This window comes from Sander vitreus, chromosome 4 (genome assembly GCF_031162955.1).
Source record: "Sander vitreus isolate 19-12246 chromosome 4, sanVit1, whole genome shotgun sequence".
In the NCBI taxonomy this organism is placed as follows: domain Eukaryota; kingdom Metazoa; phylum Chordata; class Actinopteri; order Perciformes; family Percidae; genus Sander; species Sander vitreus.
In genome coordinates, this window is record NC_135858.1 from 14320334 (window position 1) to 14340560 (window position 20227).

Sequence of the window (20227 nt, forward strand, 5' to 3'; positions counted from 1 at the left end):
TTTAGCAGTAAAATGCAACATAAAGTAATAATGAATGTGATAAATGCACTTTTTTTCACTAGGACTACAAAAAAAGTAAGCATTTTTGTTGTCCTCATAGTGTAAAAGCAATATAATAATAAAGTTATTAAACTGGAGAATAATTAAATAAATAATAAAGCTTGACACATTAGTGTCAGTTAATAGCAATGATTAGGAACTGTCTCTGAACTCTGCCTAACAAGTGCTGGATTGTGTGTGTGTGTGTGTGTGTGTGTGTGTGAACTATATAAGGGTGTATAGATTCCTTCTTATTACCTAGGTGCAGGGCCTTACTGAGCACATGTTTCAAACACTGTACAGGAGACCAATTATAAATGTCCCTTTACAGCGTCTTTCTCTTCCTCTTTCTTCAGTCATATTATGATTGTATCATACTGACAATTATTGTAAAAAGAAGTGAACATCACCAAAAATATTAATAATAAAGAGTGGCCAAGCAGTTGTCAGATTTCTGGATTATTTTTTTTTTTCTACCTTGCTCGAAATTGAGTCAACTCTGTCATGGTAAAAAAGTAAATTTATAAGTTTACATTTGAAATGTGATCATGACATAGTCAGGAATGTTAATGAACTAGTGAGTTAAACTAAGATTAAGCGAGTTAGCATGCTATCATTAGCAGTTAGCTCTAAGCACAATGCAATGTGATGTAGGTTTATTGTAGAGTTATCAAAAAGTACAATATGTCTGAGGTGTTCCATGAAAAATCAGTCTTTGGGATATCCCTCATTGGTCAATAATCAAAACATGGAAGTCACTGAGATTATTCTGATTGGTTATGAATTGAAATTTGAGATTGTGTGACATAAGTTTTACTCAGGTGGAGGTGCTATTACACAAGGAAACTACAATATATAACTTAAACGTATGCCAACTTTTACCTCATATTTGCACGCTTGTTATCAGTACGGGAGAGCCAGGTACTTTATTATACAGAGACTCACTCTAAAGTTTCTTCACTAACAAGCTAGAGACTCCTACACTGCAGAGGTCAAGATGACTTCTTACCTTCCTTTGTGTCCAAACCTTCTGATTCTCTCTGCTCCATATTTTATGTCATTCAAATTAACACACATATGGTTATGCAAGCTGCCTAATATATGTTCTATGATTAAAATAAACACGTTGTGGCTGGTTAGCTCAGTTGGTAGAGCGGGCACACATATGCAGAGGTTTGTTGACGCAGAAGGTCCAGGGTTTGAGTCTGACCTGTGATGGTTTTCCTGCATGTCTTCCCCCCCTCTCTCTCCGCTTTCCTCTCCAATAAAGGCAGAAATGCCCAAAAATAAATACATGTTAATGCATTATCAAACTTAGTTGTTCTTATATCAATAGTCATATATCACATATCAAAGTTTAATTGGTCTTATACTGACACACTAAAGTGAGTAAATATTTCCCACGTTAGCATGGCTGTAGGCTCTTGTTTAGCACTTTCTATATATCTACTATCTAAGTTTATTCTGTGTCTTATTGAAAATTATAAATAATTGAAAAGACCATATCATTCTCTGTAGCTACTGCTTGTTATCAGAATAAAAACACCTGCATGTGTAGCTTCTGTGTAATGAGATTTTACATGAAGTATTAAAGTAACATAAAAACAGCAGGCAGACTATGACATGAAAATAATACCCGGTTAAAAAACTATTTAAAAAAAGGTGTTCAACATGTAATTTCATTAATTAATCTGTTCAGTTGGGTTTGATTTTTTCGAGAACAAGCTGGTTCTTCAAGTTAGGAACTTTTAAACAGTGGTTCCCAAAATGCGGCCCAGGCATCTACAGAGGTCCTTGAGGTAATCCAAGGGGGCCCCCATAAAACTGATATATTTAAAAAATAAATAAAAGCAGTATGTAGTTTTAGAGGTCTATGTGTTGTTAACTGTTCCACAAAAGAGAGATTTTTCTCTTAACTTATCATTTTTATTTTTGAGGGGAAATTATCCAATATTTCACAAAAAAGCAAAGATTCCAGAAAAATCCCAAAATACATACACATTTCATGTTGTATAAGTATATATATATTATATATATATTATATATATAGTTTAAATTCAAAGTTATTTCACAATAAAAAAAAGTAAAATGAGATTTTGTATGAGGATGGTTATGCTGTTAAATGGTTCCTCTTTCTGCATATTTCTGTTCCTTTGAGGGTACACAAATATGTCATTTTGACATTTCATTCATATACCAAAAAATCTATTGAGATGTGGTTCCAGAGGGCTCTACTAATGCAGCTTATTTTGGGGCTACTTTATATTGGGCAACCCCACATGCAGAAGACAACCAAACAATCAAAAGACTACAAATGAAGAGATTCAGTCATGGCCCTGTCTATGAACCTCACAGGTAGTTCACAGTCTGTCCTGTTTCAAATCACAGATCCTGATGCGACATTTCTCTCCAAGCCAGAAGCCTGGATACAGAGGCTCTGTGAATTTAGCTTCAACCGTGTAAAGAAGCGTCATACTGTCTGACACCTCGTAAAATGACAGAGTTCCCTCCTTAAACTTCAGATAAACGCCAAGCCTGCGCTGACTGGGGTATGTTGTCAGCTGAATGCTGTCAGCTCTGTGGCTTACAGAGTAGTTTGTGGAGCGATCAAGACTCCAGGATTTTGCATTACCCCCAAAAGCTGACAGTGCAGTGCGAGATTTCCTGTCTATTCCTTTGTAGGCGAGGGCGATCTCAGCCTTGTCTCCTTCCACCACTATCTCATAGTAGCAGCGCTCTGCCTGCAGCCCCTCTCTGCACAGCACCTGCCGTCGGTAGCTGAACCTCTCCGGGTGACGAATAGCTTGGCTCTTACATTGGAGAGGTCTCAGACTCACCGCTTTGTTTCCCTCACAAATAACCAGGTCCTCATGAGCTGTTGTGGGGTCCAGGCTGAGGCCACATGCATCTGAGATGATGAAGGAAAACATGTGAAGGTAAAATTAGCACTTTGAAAACACAGTTGTGGTAGGCTCCATCTATATGCAGTGGTGGAGGAAGTATTCCTTTACTTCAGTAAAAGTATCAATAATACAATGTAGAAATAGTCCATTGCAAGTAAGTGTTTAGCCTACTTAAGTAAAAGTACAGAGGTATTATCTGCAAAATGTACTTAAAAAGTACTCGTTTCGCAGAAAATGTCACCTGCGACTGATGTATTTATAATAGGCCTATATGACATTATAAGATTGTTGATACTGAAGAGAATACAATGAAAAATACTGGCCCGAAGGCCAGAGGAAGATCTGACTCCAATTATCTATACCCTCTAATTTCCGCATGTTGTTTATGAGACTAATGACACCAGAACTCAGGGATCAAAACTGAGACGATAGATTAAAGTCAAGAAGATTTACTGAAGTCCAGCATTTAATTTTACAGAACACAATTGTGGGTTCACAAATGACACTAAGTTTCCCTAACCGCCATTTTTAGACCTTTATTGACAGGACAGCTTAAGACAGGAAAGTTGAGAGAGAGGGGGAATGGCATGCAGCAACGGGCTGCAGGTTGGAATCTAACCCGCAGCCACTGCAGTAAGGACTAAGCCTTTGCACATGGGGCGCACGCTCAACAGGTAAGCTACCCAGGCGCCCAACATACTGCTTTTTTATAAGGGGTTACAAGTTAGTGAGCTGTTAGTCTAGTACATAAGAAGACAAACTCACACTCCAGGAACTCTGCTCTGGTTTCAGGCTCCACGTTCTGTTCAGTCAGAGTGTTAACTCCAGAGAGACCTATGAGATAATTTTAGAGAATCATTAAGTGTCACTACTGTAAAACTTTAGCCTTGTCATAGCAGGAAAAGCATTTATTAATGTTATTAATAACACCTCTGTTTTAACTACTACGATACATCAAAATATTTGCCTTAAGTTATATAGTCAAACTACCCTCCATCACTGATTGGCTGATTGGCACCAGGTGTTGAGAAGCGCTTAATATACACAAAGACTGTACAATAACTCACACATATCCCAGATCTTATGAGTAAAATAACTCTGTAAGTTAGCACACATACTGTTAAAGTTATGGGTAACCGAAGACACATACTGTATACTCTAGCTTAAGTTGACATCATTATCATTTCCACAATAATACTACTTAAAACCTTTGGAATACATGTAATTTATTAATTTTTGTAATTTATGGTATAGAGAATTGGTTTTGTGTAATACATTGTGCTGTTTTATACAATTGTGGTTGGGAGTCTTTGTACGTGGTGCTGCACACCTGAAGCTAATCAAGGATCAAACACATTGAGCCTTTTTAGTAGTAAAAGAGTATTTTTGCACACAAGTTGTTGCACTTCATTTCGGGTATTTAAAGGTTTAACTCTCTGGAAGATTTTCTATATTCAACGATTTTACTGAATTTACCAAATGTGGTAGAATTTCCAGCTTACACACTAATGCTGGTAAGTTGGGACAAGTTGAGACCTAGGTCACATTTAGGTCACTGACTGGTCACAGGTTAAGGCACAACAAGTCCAATATGGCATCACTTCACCACCAGTCTGGATCAACGACAATTAATTTACCGGATAATCGCCGGAATGTCCCTCTCCTTGCAAAACTCTGTTGGTTTCGGGAAACATCAACAAACTTCGAGCTAGCAAGCTATTCGCTGAAAATGACCCGTATTGAAGAAAATTTGGATCGTGTAACAAGGCAGGCCTGCTTGGTTCTTTGGGGGAACGATTGTAAAGATTTACAAAGAATATGGTCACGGCATTTACTATCTAACTGGGACATTTTTGGGACCAACTGGCAGGGATTTGTTATGGACAAAATACACATGGTGAGTTTACTTCATTTAATATTTTATGTGGTGTTTTCTTTTGCAGAGTGCTACCGAAACAAGTTCCTTCCTGAGACCAATATTGCAGATACACCGTCGCTGCGACTGGAGCTTAGCACCGCCAAAAATTATTGTGATTGGATTACAGCGCCAGTAATATCTTTGCATACATTGAAGGGTAAAGAAAGCTTTTTTTTTTTGGGTACAAAGCTTCACCACTAGCTAACACTTGCAGCCCAACATGAGATAAAGGTTTCTTCGTGAAGTTAAAAAAATAAAATGTATTTCTACGTTTAGAAGTTTTAAGTACGAACCATGGGACTGTGAGGTACTGGCTTCCCATCTTTGCTGCATGTCGTCCTCCTCTCTCTCTCCTTCTGATTCCTGCTGCTCTCCAACGTCAGCTATATTGAATAAATATAATAGAGCCAAAATACCATAAAACATGTTTTTTAAAGAAAAATATGATTGATGTCAAAATATTTCTACATGTCAACAAAGATACATACCAGTTTGAGAGATTGAGGCAAATTCTTTGTCGCAAAATTCCTCCAGTTGCTTCCCAAGCTGTTCGACAGCTCTCTCTATAAACTTAAAGGGGAGGAGTGGATCCTTTGAGACCTCGTGGACAAGATGGAGATGTTCTTTTTCACAGAGGCGCCGTAGAGAGGGCCATTTCTGTGAAGAGAAAGGATTGGGAAAGAGACAAAAAAATGAAGACATCATCCATCACCAGATCCAAGTGAAGTTTATAGTGATAGGATCACCTGCAAGAAATGGACATCGCTGTCGGTCTGTGTCAGACGATTCAGCTCAGCATCTCTCTTCCTCATTTCCTCCATCTTCACCTGCAGGGTCTGTAGGGAGATCTCAACCTGAGCAGCTGCCTCCTCCTCGTGACCTCTGATCAGCTCCCTCAATGACATGTAATGTCTCTGGAGGGAGTCAATGACACCGGCCAAGACGCTCTCACAGTAGTCCTGCGTTTCTCTTGCTTCCTCCTGTTTCATACACAAGTGTGTGGGATCAGTTGGGTCCTGTATCCTTATGTCAGACATCTGCATTTGCACTCAGGGACACGAGTCCATGCAGTATAAAGACACGTGTTCTCCTCACCTGAATCTGAATCTTCCCCATGTTCTCCCATTTCTTTTCTTGTTTCTGGAGAATCTGCTTGGATTTTGTTTGTATGTTCTTCAGCTCCTCCTTCAATGTGTATTGGATAGAAATACACATTATTTGTTTAGTTTTGTGAAAATGGTTTTGGCCTTGTCAGTATGATAAAGCTTTTCAGCATGGCATCCTTTTTAAGTGCATAATGTTGTGTGACCTGGTCCGTTTGGTGGCCTTTTCTCCACCATATTAAACATTTGATTCATTCATGTTTTTCTGCAAACTGGTCGTGAAGGTGTATTTAGAGGTAACTGTTTACCACCATCTTCCAGAGTGGATTAGGTGTAAGTGGTTGGAAGTTTGGACTGAAGCGACACTAAATCGTATTTTGTATCAGATATAAATTAACTTTTATTCAACCAAATTCATTAGGAAATATTATAGTATAGTTACAAGCTGATGCAGTTGTTTTTCTAGATGAAGGTGTGGCACAGGATGAACTGCAATGACATAGATCTTCTACACCTCACAGACAGGTGACTGTATACATGGCAGATCCCTGTTTTAAGGAAGCCCATAGGGGACTTTATTAAAATTGAAATGCAATTGTGGCCGGGTTGGTTCAGTGGGTCGATCAGGCGCACATGTACTGAGAGGTTTATGCCTCGACACAGAGGTCCAGGGTTTGAATCCGACTTGTGACGATTTCCTGCATGTCTTCCCCCTCTCTCTCTCTCTCTCCCCTTTCTCACCTAGCTGTCCTGTCAAAAATTAAAGGCGGAAAAGCCCCAAAAAAATTGTAAAATGTAAATGCAATCTATCAGTACTCTCATCAAGGCGGGTCTTCAGTTAGGACGTCACTTCCTCCTTCACCTACCGACCTGGGCTAGCCTTATGCTGCGCTCATGCCACCTGGGAATAACAGGGGCCGCCCCCGTGATTACGTTGTTTTTCCGACTGCCAGCGTTCACATGGTCGGGATGCGTGTTCTTGTTCTTCTGTTATATTGGCGTTTGGCATAACAAGTTGTTGCATGACTGCTACCAACGGTTGGCCGTAGCCTAGAGCGTCAGGTGTGTGAAAACATGGAGGCCACAATACCAAAAGATTTGCTGCTGTTTTCTTATACAAGCATAGAAATAGCACATGAACAGGTGTTATTTTATACATGGGCCTATTTATGAATAATTTGAAACATGTTATGTCTGTGTATGTTTCTTGGCAGAGATCCACAATAAACAGTTTATTGTCATTGAAATATGTCCAGTGAACCAAATTCGCCTACATTAAACGTCAACTGGTCAAACTGGGAAACTCGGTTAGCAATATCTAGCCCGAGTTTCCCACCTCTGACTCCCACAGGAAGGGACGTGAATGATGACGTTTTCACTCGGAAAAATGTTTTTCCGCTGTCTATGAACGCAGCATAAGTGACATGATGACGAGAGAACTGAACTGACTGCATTTTGATTTTGACATGTAAATGTAAATGCAATAGACTGGGGGCGCTGTTTCGCTTATTATATTTTTACATTATCCACTGTACAGCAGGGTACAACTTTGGAAAAATACAGCTTATCCACTTTTATTTGAATATGGTCATAGAACACCCATACAAGTATGTGAAAATGAAAATGCTAATTAGAATATTGCATTTAAAGTGTTGTTCTTGCTCAAATAACACATACATATGTGGAAAATTATAATGCTATATTGTGGAATTGCATTTTCATTTTCAAGTTTAGTTTCATGTTAATACAGCCCCCAATGGATGTCCACACTGTCTGGTCACACAGTGAGAGATCGGATCGCAAAACCTTTCCCAAAGCGTGTTAATTAGTACAACCAGGGGCGCCGCCAGGAATTTTGGGCCCCATGACAAAAAATCTAATTGGGCCCCCTCTGCGCAGCTGTTGTCACCACATCTCTAGGACCTAACTGTCCCATCAAAAGCTTTACATAACTCTAATTAAAGGCTTGCAACTGTCTTGCTTCTTGTAGTTCAATAGTTAATATTGTCTGTATCTTACATGCAGGCTCAGGTAAGCTACTCACTGTTTCCAACTGTCCAGCATCCAGTACAGACAGTAGGTTGTTGTTTTTTTAATTTTATTTCTTAATGGTCATTATGTGAGAAAATAATTATTGTGTTTGAATTTCTGTCATTAATAAATATTTCATTTTCTTTTTTGTAATGGTAAGAAGAGCAAGAGAGACAGAGAAATCCCCACAGACTCCCTGCAATGATGCTAACTGGCATGTCATTGAACACAATGATGCTCACCTTCTTCACTGGGACAGGGAGGGGCACAGTTAGGGGGAAACTGGGGTGCTGCTGACTCATCTGTTGTTAAGTCTGCTAAAAGGGGCAGGGACAATAATTTGATTGAATATCTTGCTAAACGTTTCCCTGCACTGATTAAATGGTGATTAAATGTTGGCTAACACTAGTCTGTAGCTAGCTAGCTTATTTCACTATGGACATTAAGCCAACAGGTTAATACCACTCACAGACTATAGGCTACCCACCTTTCTTGGTGAAAAACTGGGTTACAGTTTGACACCCTTTCCTTTGTCTTTCCTCTCTCTCGCTTTCCTTTTTTGAAAACCAGATTTTGATTTAATGTTACTTGGCAACATTGTGGTCACTGTAGTTCTGGCGAATCTACTGACTGCAACTAAACACCGTCACTGAGTCTGAGTGCTCTAAGGCAGGACCAAACCATTTCCTGGTCGGTCAATATGGATGTTTACTTTTTGGTCAATGGGGATATTTAACTTTTACTGCCAAAAACAAGTAAAAACAAAGAGATCATTAATTGTATTATTATATTTGAAATATATATACTGAATGATGATGGTTTAATAATTTTATATTAGTTTTTACCTATGTTTTGGGGCCCCTATCAGTCAAGGGCCCTTGGAATTGTCCTAACTTTCCCCTCCCTATACGGCGCCCCTGAGTACAACCAAAGCCCGTCTACTCTTTGGTACAACTAACAAAAAAACTATTCTCTTTTTATTTTTTACAGACGGTTAAGTCTCCCTGCTGGATTACTAACTTAAAAAAAAAATACTATTGTCTGTGCATCTGTTTGTTTTACTAAAACGTTACCTGTTTCCTCCTCCTTTCCTCCCTCACCGACCCTATGGTGTGTCCACCGTGCTCAGCTTGAGCACACACTGCACATATGATCTGCTCGTCCGTGCAGCAGTAAATATCCAGAGGGCTGCTGTGCCTCACACACAAAGCGCTTCCTGATGATGTTCGTGTTTCAGTACAGCTTCGGGCTCTCTTCGGGGCCTGCTTTGACGCTTCTGAATGCTTCCTCTTCTCACTGGCAGCATCACGCCTCGCTGTGTCCCATACCCTTACGAAGTCAGCTAGAGTTGTGTTCCTGATCAGCTGTGGTCTGGAGGGAAACTTGTGACCACATTCAGGACAGCTGCAGAGACGGTTCGTCCTCTCGTAACAAGCAAAGCGGTCCTGGATGCACTGCATGCAGAAGTTGTGTCCGCAGGTAATAGTCGTGGGATTCCTGAGAACCTCGTCGCATATTGGACAGCAGAAGCGGTTCATCCTCCCAGGGATACGAGGCTCTGCCATGTCTGAGTGGAGAAAGGCGCGCTTTCACAAGTTAGGTTTCACTTCTTCTCAAGTGATTCAGTCTTAAACTGTTTGTGTGGTTTCCTGATGTCGGAGTGGAGATGGGTGTGACTAATGTTTGCATTTTTTGTAGAAGGGAAAAACAAAGAGAGCAGCAATGGTGGTGTTGTAGTGTTTTCGAAATGTAATGTGAGGCAGACAGTCCTTTATCCCTGCCATCACATCAGTGCATTTTGAAGTACGTTTTGTTTTGGGTAAAAAGTTGATTGAGAGCTTTTATACATACATTCTGTACTGGTACTCTTGTACTTTTCACATCATTTATCAGGTAGATCTGAGTATCTAATCATTATCCTTTTAAAAATCTAACGGCCTGTTTTGCATCTACAGTTCTTATAGGACTGCATGTGTTAAAACATTAAAAACTGCTGCGACCATTAAGTTTGGTTTGAAAAAAAAAAGTGTTCACTAGTTACACTATTCCAAGTCCAGATTATATAAGGTATTTTACCTTAATACGACAGCTGCAAAGTTGCTTAAAGTGCTCTATCACAAAACATTTTGGTTCTGTCACACACTGGCAGACTGTTCAGAATCTACATTACATCTACCTACAGTCATACAGCAATGTTTGACATTGATAAAAGGCAAGAGACTCATTTTAACAGAAATCCTCCACATTTCCTGTCTGTATCTCCACTACCCCTATCAAAGGCAAAAAATGCCACATGAATAACAGTATCGTTTTATTACAGTATTTAAGTCCATGTAAAACAAAGACAAAGCCATGATAAATAAGTTTCACAATTTACATTTCTTAATCTTTATAATAAAAACAAAACACAAAATGTAGATAGGAAACTGGTTCTGTAACTGGAAATTAACTGTCTGATGAGTGAAGCTCAGAAACCACAGATTTAAAATCAGAAATGCTTCTCTTCACGCAATCAGATCATGTGAACATGTGCAACCAGTTCTTCCACACAAAAAAAATAATTAAGATACTAATGTGTTACTCTACGTTAAAAAATAAGATCAAGGCTGTATTGTCATGTCCAGACAGCCAGCCTGGTGGTCAGTGAAGGTCTGAATGGTCCCAGAGTAAAAGGTGTGTAGGCAGCACTTAGGGGAGAAACTCTGAATGCAAATACAATTGAAATAATTTGCAAATGTACGGAACAGAAAGCGGAACAACAAAGAGTAAGTCAAGTGAACAGACGTTTGTCCCCTTCAGGTGATAACTATTAAAAAGTAAAACATGTTTTTATTTGTACACAGTAATTATGACTAAAAAGCCTCAACCTCATTCCTTTCATCTCTCTGAAGAAGATATACGATATACTAGGGAATCTTATATTTATTAACACCCTAAAAGGTGCTGCCTCAACACCTCTGGTATTCTTACAGTAAATACATACAATGTATTCCAAATAAATCTCTTTAAAATTAAGAACAAACTCATGTAGTGCTTCAAGGTAAAACTTACAGGACGTCTTTAGCAGGTAAGAGGCACACAGAGCAAATACCTGTATATGTAAAGGTAGGGGTTGAGTTTAAGTCCATATGTGGAGTAAGATTTAGCACTGAATGATTCGTCAGCTGTTTCATTAAAAAACTGTGGGTGGCATTAGTGTGGGGAACTCTCAATAGTTTGTCACGTAAACGGAACTGTAAAACGCGATGATTGAAAATCGACACCTGGGCAAATTTAGAGCGTTAAATCCATCCGTCAGCTTCAGTCTGTACAGAACATGTGACGTGCTGCTGAGAGCACTGTTGGTCTGTTGGACTGTTGTCTGAACTCCTGATTGAAACTTTTGTTGTTGATGAAAGTCGTTTAGATTCTCACTGTAGCAGTTCTTCCCAGGAAATAGGTTTGGAGAAGACCTCCCGCTCCAGCCAAAGGTCGTAATTCATTTGGAAGTCCTCGGGCAGGTCCACCCGCTGTCCCAGGACACTTTGCAGACAGTTGTCCACCGGCAGGAAGTCCGGGTTGCTGTGGCTCTTGTCGTAGCGGCGACTATTGAAGCGCTCGATGTTGGCCCGCAGAGCACACTCCTCGGCCTGGAAGTCCCAGGGACGAGCATCCAGATCTGCTCCAGGAGAACAAAGGGCAGCTCATATTTAGTACACTTTGGTCTGCTCTGAATGGAAACACAACTCACTGGGTGTCCCAACAATACTGACCTTAATTTGGGCTGAAACTAACCATTATTTTCATTACCGATTCATCTGATGTTTATCTTCTCAATTGTTTGTTCTTTAAAATGTTAGAAAATAGTGAAATATTCCGGCATAATTTCCTAAACCCAAGCTAAAATATATAGGGCTGTCCCCTCTTAGTCAACTAATCGGTTGTATTGGTCTGAGTCGAATTCTTCTGTGTTGAAGATTTTTTTTTTTTAGTCATGCTGACTCACTTATTTCCTTACTAACTTATGAGCACAGATCTGGTTAACAGAACATTTAAAGTGGTGCTTTTGTAACAACAAATTTTTTTTTTATTACAGATCTATGATTAAAGCTTTAGTGCGTAACCTTTTTATAATAATGGACATCCATTCAAGCCGTTGCCAAATGAGTTGATACAAAGCTAATTAAGACGATCAGCTCCACACAACTCTCTCTGCATTTCTCAGCATGGCTGTGTTTAGAAATTGGTGTCTTCCGGCGACTTTCTCGCGCAGAAACTCAAGTAAAGAGAATTACATCTTCTGAAGAGTCCATCATGTTTTTTTTAAATCCTCCGTGTCCTCCTTGACTACGTAGCAACGGTGTGGAGGAGGGGTGGGGGTGAAGCGCGATCACGGAAGGCTTGTGTCATGTGGATGCACCGACAGAATTGTTGTCGTTGTCAACTAATCGATTAGTCGACTAAATCAGATGAGTGACAATCGACAATTTCTTCAGTCGAGGATAGCTCCTTGAAATATATATATATATATATATATATATATATTTATTTATTTTATTTTTTTAAGATAATTTTTTGGGCATTTTTAGGCCTTTATTGACAGGACAGCTGAAGACATGAAAGGGGAGAGAGGGGGGAATGACATGCAGCAAAGGGCCGCAGGTCGGAATCTAACCCGGGCCAGCTGCGTCGAGGAGTAAACCTCTATATATGTGGAATATTATTATACATATATCTTTTAACAGCTTCTTTTGTTTGATCAACAGTCCAAAGCCTGTAGAAAACCAGCAAATGTTCCCATTTAAGAATCTTTTGCCATCTTTGTTTATATATATAAAAAAAATAATAATTTATTTTATTATCAGAATAGTTGCTGGTTAATTTTCTCTCAGTTGACTATCAATTAACTTTCTAATTGTGTCAACTGGAAATGTCCCGCAAATCAATAACAGACACACTACAATGCAATGAAAAAATACATTTATCACAGTTTAAACTAGTTCAGCTTCTATTTGAGTCTACTTCCATCTTCAGGCTAAAGCTTCTATCACCGTTGAATTAATACATACTGGCTATTTCTTTGTGTTTCCACTCACCGTTCCCGTAGGCCCAGTCGTCGTTGAGCCGATGTCGGACCTTTTGGTAGATGGCAGACATGGTCTTCATGTTGCTCTTCCTCCACTGACGTCCCAGGTATTTGGTCTGCACTTTAAGCAGCTTGAGGACATACAGCTGCATCATGGCCTGCTTGACCTTCAGCGCCCTCTTCAGGATGGGAGCGGACTTAAACACCACTAGCATCTGGGAGGGAAAAAATGAGCGTTGAGAGCTTAAACATTATATTTTTCATGCGTGGAAACATGACACGATCCGTCATGATAGATGCTACTTGATGAGTATTGCGCTCACCATTGTTCTGGAGTGCTTCCACTTGGTTAGTTTGTTGAGGATCCTCAGCAGGTTAATACAAGAGAACAGATTCCTCCAGCAAAACTGATTGTTGTCTCCTGCTTCCTGTAAACGACAACAATTTCCAGATAAAAAAAAAAAAATACTTTAGTTTCTTCCTTTTTTGCATCAGCAGTCAAAGCAGCACTCTGCTTGATCAGATTGCGACAACTATATACTATAAAACAACTGAAAACTCACCAAACTCTCTGCAGTTAACTCCGGGAGCTCATGTACCACACAATGAGGGAAGTCAAGTACTGAAATGCTATTGGGGAAAGAAAATTGAGAGCAGTGAAATAAAGGCAATTTAGGTACACTTCACTATTGTTTATTGCAAATGAGAGTCGTGATTTGAGTTATTTAAAGAGGTCTCTGAAAGTACCTGTTTTTAGCGGTGATGTAAGACATGATGTTCTGGTTAAAGAACTTCAGAATGAGGGGGATGCAGTTGGCAAACACCAGGTGTTGAGCCATGTACTCAAACTATGAGATAAGCACACAAAGACATATTCAGTGAAGAAGGAGATTTTTGAATGAGATCAAGAGTTGTTTTTACCTGTGTGTGTGTGTGTGTCGTCCGTACCTGGTAGATGTGGTTAAGTTTGAAGTGTTTTAGAAGCAGCAGCAGGATGGCAGAGATAGCCTTCACGATGATCTCTTTGTGTCGATTGACATCAACACCAAGTTTCATGCTTTGCAACACTGTGGTCCTGCAGTCAGAAATGACACATCAGTCACCTATTTAAGTATCCCTGTGATCCTCAGAGAGAAATCTACAAAGTCTTTCACTTTGATGCGTATGGTTTATTCAGGTCAGACAACCTTTCGATTCTTTTATGTTCAGATTGAATTCAAAATATTGCCACGCGTGCTAACCAGACCCTTGGCTATACAATGCTGAATTATTCCTCGATGTTGTTACATGCCCTTACTGTGAAGATGTTCTGATAGAGTCACTCCTGCTGCTGTTTCTTCAAAAGCAGTAATTTCCACTTCAGACATAAATATAATTGTAAAAGTGTTAGGAAAGAAAAGTTAGGATAATGTCCTTGTTTAGAACATAATGTGTGCACTGGAGAAGAACTGGCAACGCTGTTAAAACCCTTTTAGAGGCACTGCATCACTTACGGCATCTCCTCCGGCAGTACGTCTGCCAGGATGTTGATGGAGTCTGTCTTGGCTTTGGAAGTCGGAGCTGCTGCGAGCAGGATCTTCAGCAGAGCGATCTGAAATTCAGAGAGACACACCATGGAGTCAGTTACAGTCTGACATGGAAGCTCATGGCTGCTTCTGTTGATATTTGTGCTATAGAAAACAGTGACTATTAACACATATAAAGTGATGATATTGTAGGGGATATAAATATAATACTCAAATTGTCTTACTGCCTTAAAGCTACAACATTCTGCATTAGAGTACAGTTCCTATCGCACAAAAAGTACTTTCAGTGTGTAATATGAACATACTATTGCCTTATTTCAGAGGACATTGTTCCATCTATTTTCTGTGTCTTAATTTGCCTAAATACAAGGAACTGAAACACACTGAAATATGCTATAGCCCAGTCTTTTCTGTGCAGGATGATTACAGTATATAACAAAATGAAAAACTATTAGGAAACATTAATCCATGTAAACCATCTGAAAGTGTAAATAATAAATGCTGTGTCTAGCGAATTGTACCATGAGTCATATGAGATTATCCACAGTACCACAATGTATATCTGACACCAAACAGCACTAACCATGTATTGAGGCAAACTGGGCAGAATTCCCTGATAGAGCAGCTCAATGGAGGACATCTCCACCTCCTCTTCACCCTGATGAGGAGGAGGGAGAAAACAAGAGACATAAAACACACAAAATATCGTCACCATGACACCTCAAGACAGTTTGGTCTTAAAACTTCTGCTATTCTTAACCAGAAGAAAGAGTAAATACTTCACCTCATCCTCTAATATGTGAATTCAGTGCATTGTATGGCTTATTCAGAAACATATAGGAAAGGATGCTAAAAACTTCATAGTGCCAAGATGTTGGAGAGCAAGAGTAGACTGCACATTCTAGTTCAAAACACTACTTGTAAGAGCATGATGTCGAACATATAACATTTTATATCTATTTGTTATATACTGGTTGTACCTGGAGGAATAAATTAAGATATCTCGATAGGGAAGACATCAACTTTAGATGTAATAATATAATAATTCTGTCCAGGTAAATGGGTTATATATGTGAATTATTAGCGTAACTTACCCCAGACAGAGGGGTTTTCTGAAACTCCTCCTCCTTTGCAATCTGTATCTCAGCAATGGAGATGTACTTGTGCTGAAAAAAGATGAAAACTTGATATTTAAAACTCTGGCAGCACTATTGCCATTTTGGAATTCTTAGTATTCACTCAATACTAAGTGTCAATGAAATATAGCGAGTGGCAATGCAATACCTGCTTTAAGGTCTTTATGCTCTCATGAATTGGCCTAGGCAAGCCAACAACTGTATTTGTATCACTGCAAGACATGCAAAAGAATAACCTCAGCACACAAAATACAGTTAAGAGTATACAATATTAGTCTTGGGTTACTTTTCATTTCAATTAAGCAAGGAGAAAACTTACTTTCCAAGTGTGTAACCAATAAATTTACTTCTACTTGATTCCAGGAAATTTTCAATGTCCTTTTCTCTGTTGGAGCAAAAACAACAATGTCAACACAAAACATATGATCATGTGTTTCTTTCTAGATTGTGTACATGAGGAAGGAATCAATAAATACCTGACTTTAGGAGCCCACGGCAGTCCTTTAGGTAAAGACACCCTATCTGATGGAGGGTGAGGAATAGGCGGAGGCATCACCTCGTCCCTCTCTAGAGGGAACGTTTCTGCCTCTATAGAGTTGTCATTGTCATCATTGTCGTCCTCGTCCTCACGAGAGTCGTCAGCCTTGTAAGGATCCTTTTCGTTGAATGCGTCAAGGTTGTCCTGTTTGATTAACGCCTGTGTGAGAAACAAGTGGACAGTGAAGACATTGACATTTTGTGAGTGGGGCAACAGGCAGAAAATATAATAACCACACATCTAAAAGTGAGAAGCTCAATATGTGCACAAACATAGGCACTTAATGGCTTGGACTGGCAGCATGAAGGCATAACCACTAACATCAGGTAAGATGTGCATTGTAGAGGTGTGAATCTTCACTGATCTCCCGATTCTATTACGATTATCATGTCAGCGATTCGATTCGATATCTCGATGCGTCAAATACATTTTTCTATTAAAGCCATATAGGATATTTAATTCATAGCTTTTCAAGCTTCTGCAGTGCTCGAATACTAAATAAATTGGATACATAAAACTACAGCACTGAGCACATGGCACTTCCTGAATGTGCAAAACATAACAGAATATGTAAACAGAAAGGTGGTTAGGCATACATTAAATTGTAAACAGAAATAATTGATTATGGCCCGGCCGATTATCGATGTAGCATCGTCCATGTCCCCGATTCGATGCATCGATTATTTGATTAATTTCAACACCTCTAGTGCATGGTGTACAGGTTATTATATTAATACAAAATACTGACTGAAGAAGCCATCTTTGTGTCGTGTTGCTACCTACAATATGTTTGGTTTGAGAGCAGGGAGCAGCAGTAATGTCTACCTTGTGTTCGCGGCGCGCCCGTTTCTGCTGCTGCTCTATGAGGTCGGATGCAGACGCAGGAGGAGAAGCAGCCCTCATACTGCGAATGACTCGAATGCTGTCCTCTGGGAGAGGGGCGAGACCCAGCTCCACACGCTTATGAACCTTTATGCTTTGGAGCTGCTCAAACCCTCCGAGTGTGAACTGAAACAGAAGAGAGGATTTTAACATGTCTCTTAACTTCAGATGTTACTTTTTTGGCGTGTGGGAGCATTTAATGTGACTCACCAGTATGCTCTTCCACAACAGCAACAACACCTTCTTCATTGGGAAGTGAGGGGCATGACCACTGCAGAACTTGGTAACCATACCGAAGAGCATGACGGACATCGGCTCGTTGTTGAACAGAGGAGACCCTGATATGGAGAGGTGGAGTGGAAATAGTTCCCCTGGAAAGTTTTTGCTTGTATCTTTGACATGACTGCAGCTTTTGATACTGATGAAACTTACCCAGTTCTGCTCTGAAGGTTTCTCTGATGATTTTCCATTCAGGCTTGTCGGCTGGGTCATCCTGTTGTATCGTTTCCACCATCAGGTACATTATGTTAAGCAGCACTCTGAGATCTGTGCTGTCAGCAAGGGAGATGGCTGGTTTCCTGACAGCACTACTACAGGCAGCACTGTTGCTGAAAGGGAGAATATAAATGTCTTACACTCTTCTCCATCTGATAATTTCACAACAAAAATGTATTAATTTGTAGTTCTTGCAAAGCCAACCCACAATTTTTCGTTTTGCTCACTGTGGTCTGGTAACGCTAAAGCTGATTTTTCTCATCGACAAGCTTTATCATTTTTGAATGTTTTCCAGACTAACATCTTTTAGAAAAAAATACAGGAATAAGCCATTTAGGATGGCTTCTGCATGGCTAGAAAACTGATGGAGAACATACTCAATTTCCATGTTGAGCAGCTCCACCAGAGCAGAGAAGGTCCCCACATCCAGCAGCAGAAAGATGTTGTATCTCATCCAGTACTGCACCTCAGCCTCAGAGCTGCACTCTGAAAAGGTTCCTAGAGAGAAAGAAAATGACCCCCTGTGACATATACGGCGAGAAAACCAAAACTAGTCTCCTTGATCAATTGCCATCATGGCAAGATTTCCCTTTCTACATAATTAATTCATGCTAAACCAGTTTTAAGTGATGTGGACTGACCCTGAGCCATGTAAAGAATGGCTCTGGCAGCCTTCAGCCTCTTGTCCCGGGCTATCACCTCCAGACCATCCAAGAGGCGCATGGCATGAGCTCTGTGCTGAGCTGCATCAAGCTCCGTCCACTTCCTATCACAAACTAAGACACAAACGAGGTAGAGATAATAAACTCTATATATATATATATATATATATATATATATATATATATATATATATATATATATATACCCACTTCATCTTAGAAGTAATTAATTGTTTACGATGAATTAATTAGGATTTGACTGAGGGTATGTACGTTTAACTACATACCATGTGTTCTGAATTCAACCTCAAAGCACTTCCTATTGAGAGCAAACTCTGGTCCTTCAGTATAACTGTAGAGCTCTGAAACATACATAAACAAATATATATATATATATATATATATATATATATATATATCATCTGAAAACACTATATGTTGCAAGAATGAAGATCAGGGGAGCAAAAAGGAGTCAGGAAATCCATGACCATGAGGATCACACACAAACCTGACAGCTCTGCAGCCCACTTGTCTGTATCAGCATATTCAAACTCGAGGTCTGGAGACTCCGACAGCCCCTGTGCACAACACGACACATTTTATGCCCTTATGATTAAAGAAATTATTACTTTAGAGTAACAGTCCAACTAACTACAACTTGCATTGATTTGACTATCCAACAGAATATTAAGTAGTTTAAATCAAATCCACCAGGACCAGCTGCACCATAAAGTATCAATAATAATAATAATCCATACTATTATATGGATAATAAAACACAACGAAAGGGGCCAGTCGAAGGCATTATGACTACTTTTACTATTGATATTACTTTTGCTGATAAAAAAAATATGTACTTCTATCTATGTATCATGCAAAACTTTTACTTGTAATGGGGTGTATTCTACATTGAAGTATTTCTACTTTAACTTAGTAAAAGAGCTACTTCTTCCAAGCTTTCAACACTGTAAGAAAGAACAGACTATTGATCAAGCATCAGTTTATGGCAAATAGAGAAATTCCTCTAAATCATATTTACAGTGATTTTAGCCGTAATCCTTCTAAGTCTTCTGTTTGTGTGTTATTGTCTGATTATTCAAAAGATGACAAGAGAGCAAAGCGTGAAAACGTGAATTCTGGTAGTGATCTTCTTGCATATGAATTTCGCAGAAACCTCCCACTGTCATGCTAGAGAGCTCTGGTTCACTTTGCTTTCGTTATAAGTGTATAGGAGCTCCCTGGTGTACATATAACTATATAATGAAATTACATGAACACACCAGACCAATACATTTCAAAGGAGAAGGTCTGGGAGATTCCGTTTCAACAGGTCGCCAGACAGTTCAGCCTGGCCTGTGACTAGCTAATATCAGCTAGCTAGCCCCTGCTAAGCTACACTGCTTTTCAACAAGTAATTACATTACATCAGCACAGCTATAGAAACGAAAGAAATATAGGTTAATCACTTTAACCCTTTCAAGAACCTCAGCTTCTGCTGTTAGTTAACGTCGCCGAGTAATGTCAGAAATAATAGTTAAGCTAGCCTGACAAAGCTAGCTAACGTTATGTGTTAACGTACAGCAGCAGCAGAAAATACCTCATCTGTTCATAACTGGTCGGCTGAAAAGTAATAACAAACTTCTGTTTACGTACCTCTGAATCTTTTCTTGGGTTTCGGGTAAATTCGACCCTGCTTTTGTTAGGCAACATAGCTCTCTGTTTATTGTTTACAGGAAGCCCACTGTTCCCACCGACGTCCATTTTTTGGGTGAAGTGTCCTCTCGCGAGACCAGTAGGTCTGCGAGAGTTGGACTGTATTCTGTCGGTATTCTGTCATACTTCATCACAATGTAACTACTGCTTTAAAAGGATGGAAACGTGATATATGCCCTCTATTTTATTTGGTATTCAATTCAATTCAACTGAAGG

The 20227-nt window shown here is 39.5% G+C and overlaps 2 protein-coding genes across 2 annotated transcripts; both read right to left on the minus strand.

Annotated features, from left to right (window-relative positions):
• Window positions 1–1951: 1951 nt before the first annotated feature.
• LOC144516850 (tripartite motif-containing protein 16-like) lies at window positions 1952–9677 on the minus strand. Its single transcript, XM_078248507.1, has 7 exons — window positions 9068–9677; window positions 5956–6045; window positions 5607–5840; window positions 5349–5517; window positions 5154–5243; window positions 3708–3776; window positions 1952–2947 (listed from the first exon to the last, which is right to left on the minus strand). Exons 1-7 carry the CDS (start codon window positions 9557–9559, stop codon window positions 2400–2402), a joined length of 1692 nt encoding a protein of 563 aa, XP_078104633.1. The 5' UTR covers window positions 9560–9677; the 3' UTR covers window positions 1952–2399.
• A 615-nt stretch (window positions 9678–10292) lies between these two features.
• Window positions 10293–20085, minus strand: strip1 (striatin interacting protein 1). Its single transcript, XM_078248506.1, has 20 exons — window positions 19952–20085; window positions 18807–18876; window positions 18586–18660; window positions 18278–18412; window positions 18014–18134; window positions 17574–17749; window positions 17352–17479; window positions 17085–17267; window positions 16198–16418; window positions 16041–16106; window positions 15870–15933; window positions 15680–15751; window positions 15169–15243; window positions 14553–14650; window positions 14008–14134; window positions 13807–13907; window positions 13623–13689; window positions 13383–13487; window positions 13070–13274; window positions 10293–11652 (listed from the first exon to the last, which is right to left on the minus strand). Exons 1-20 carry the CDS (start codon window positions 20057–20059, stop codon window positions 11405–11407), a joined length of 2445 nt encoding a protein of 814 aa, XP_078104632.1. The 5' UTR covers window positions 20060–20085; the 3' UTR covers window positions 10293–11404.
• Between the last annotated feature and the right edge of the window lie 142 nt (window positions 20086–20227).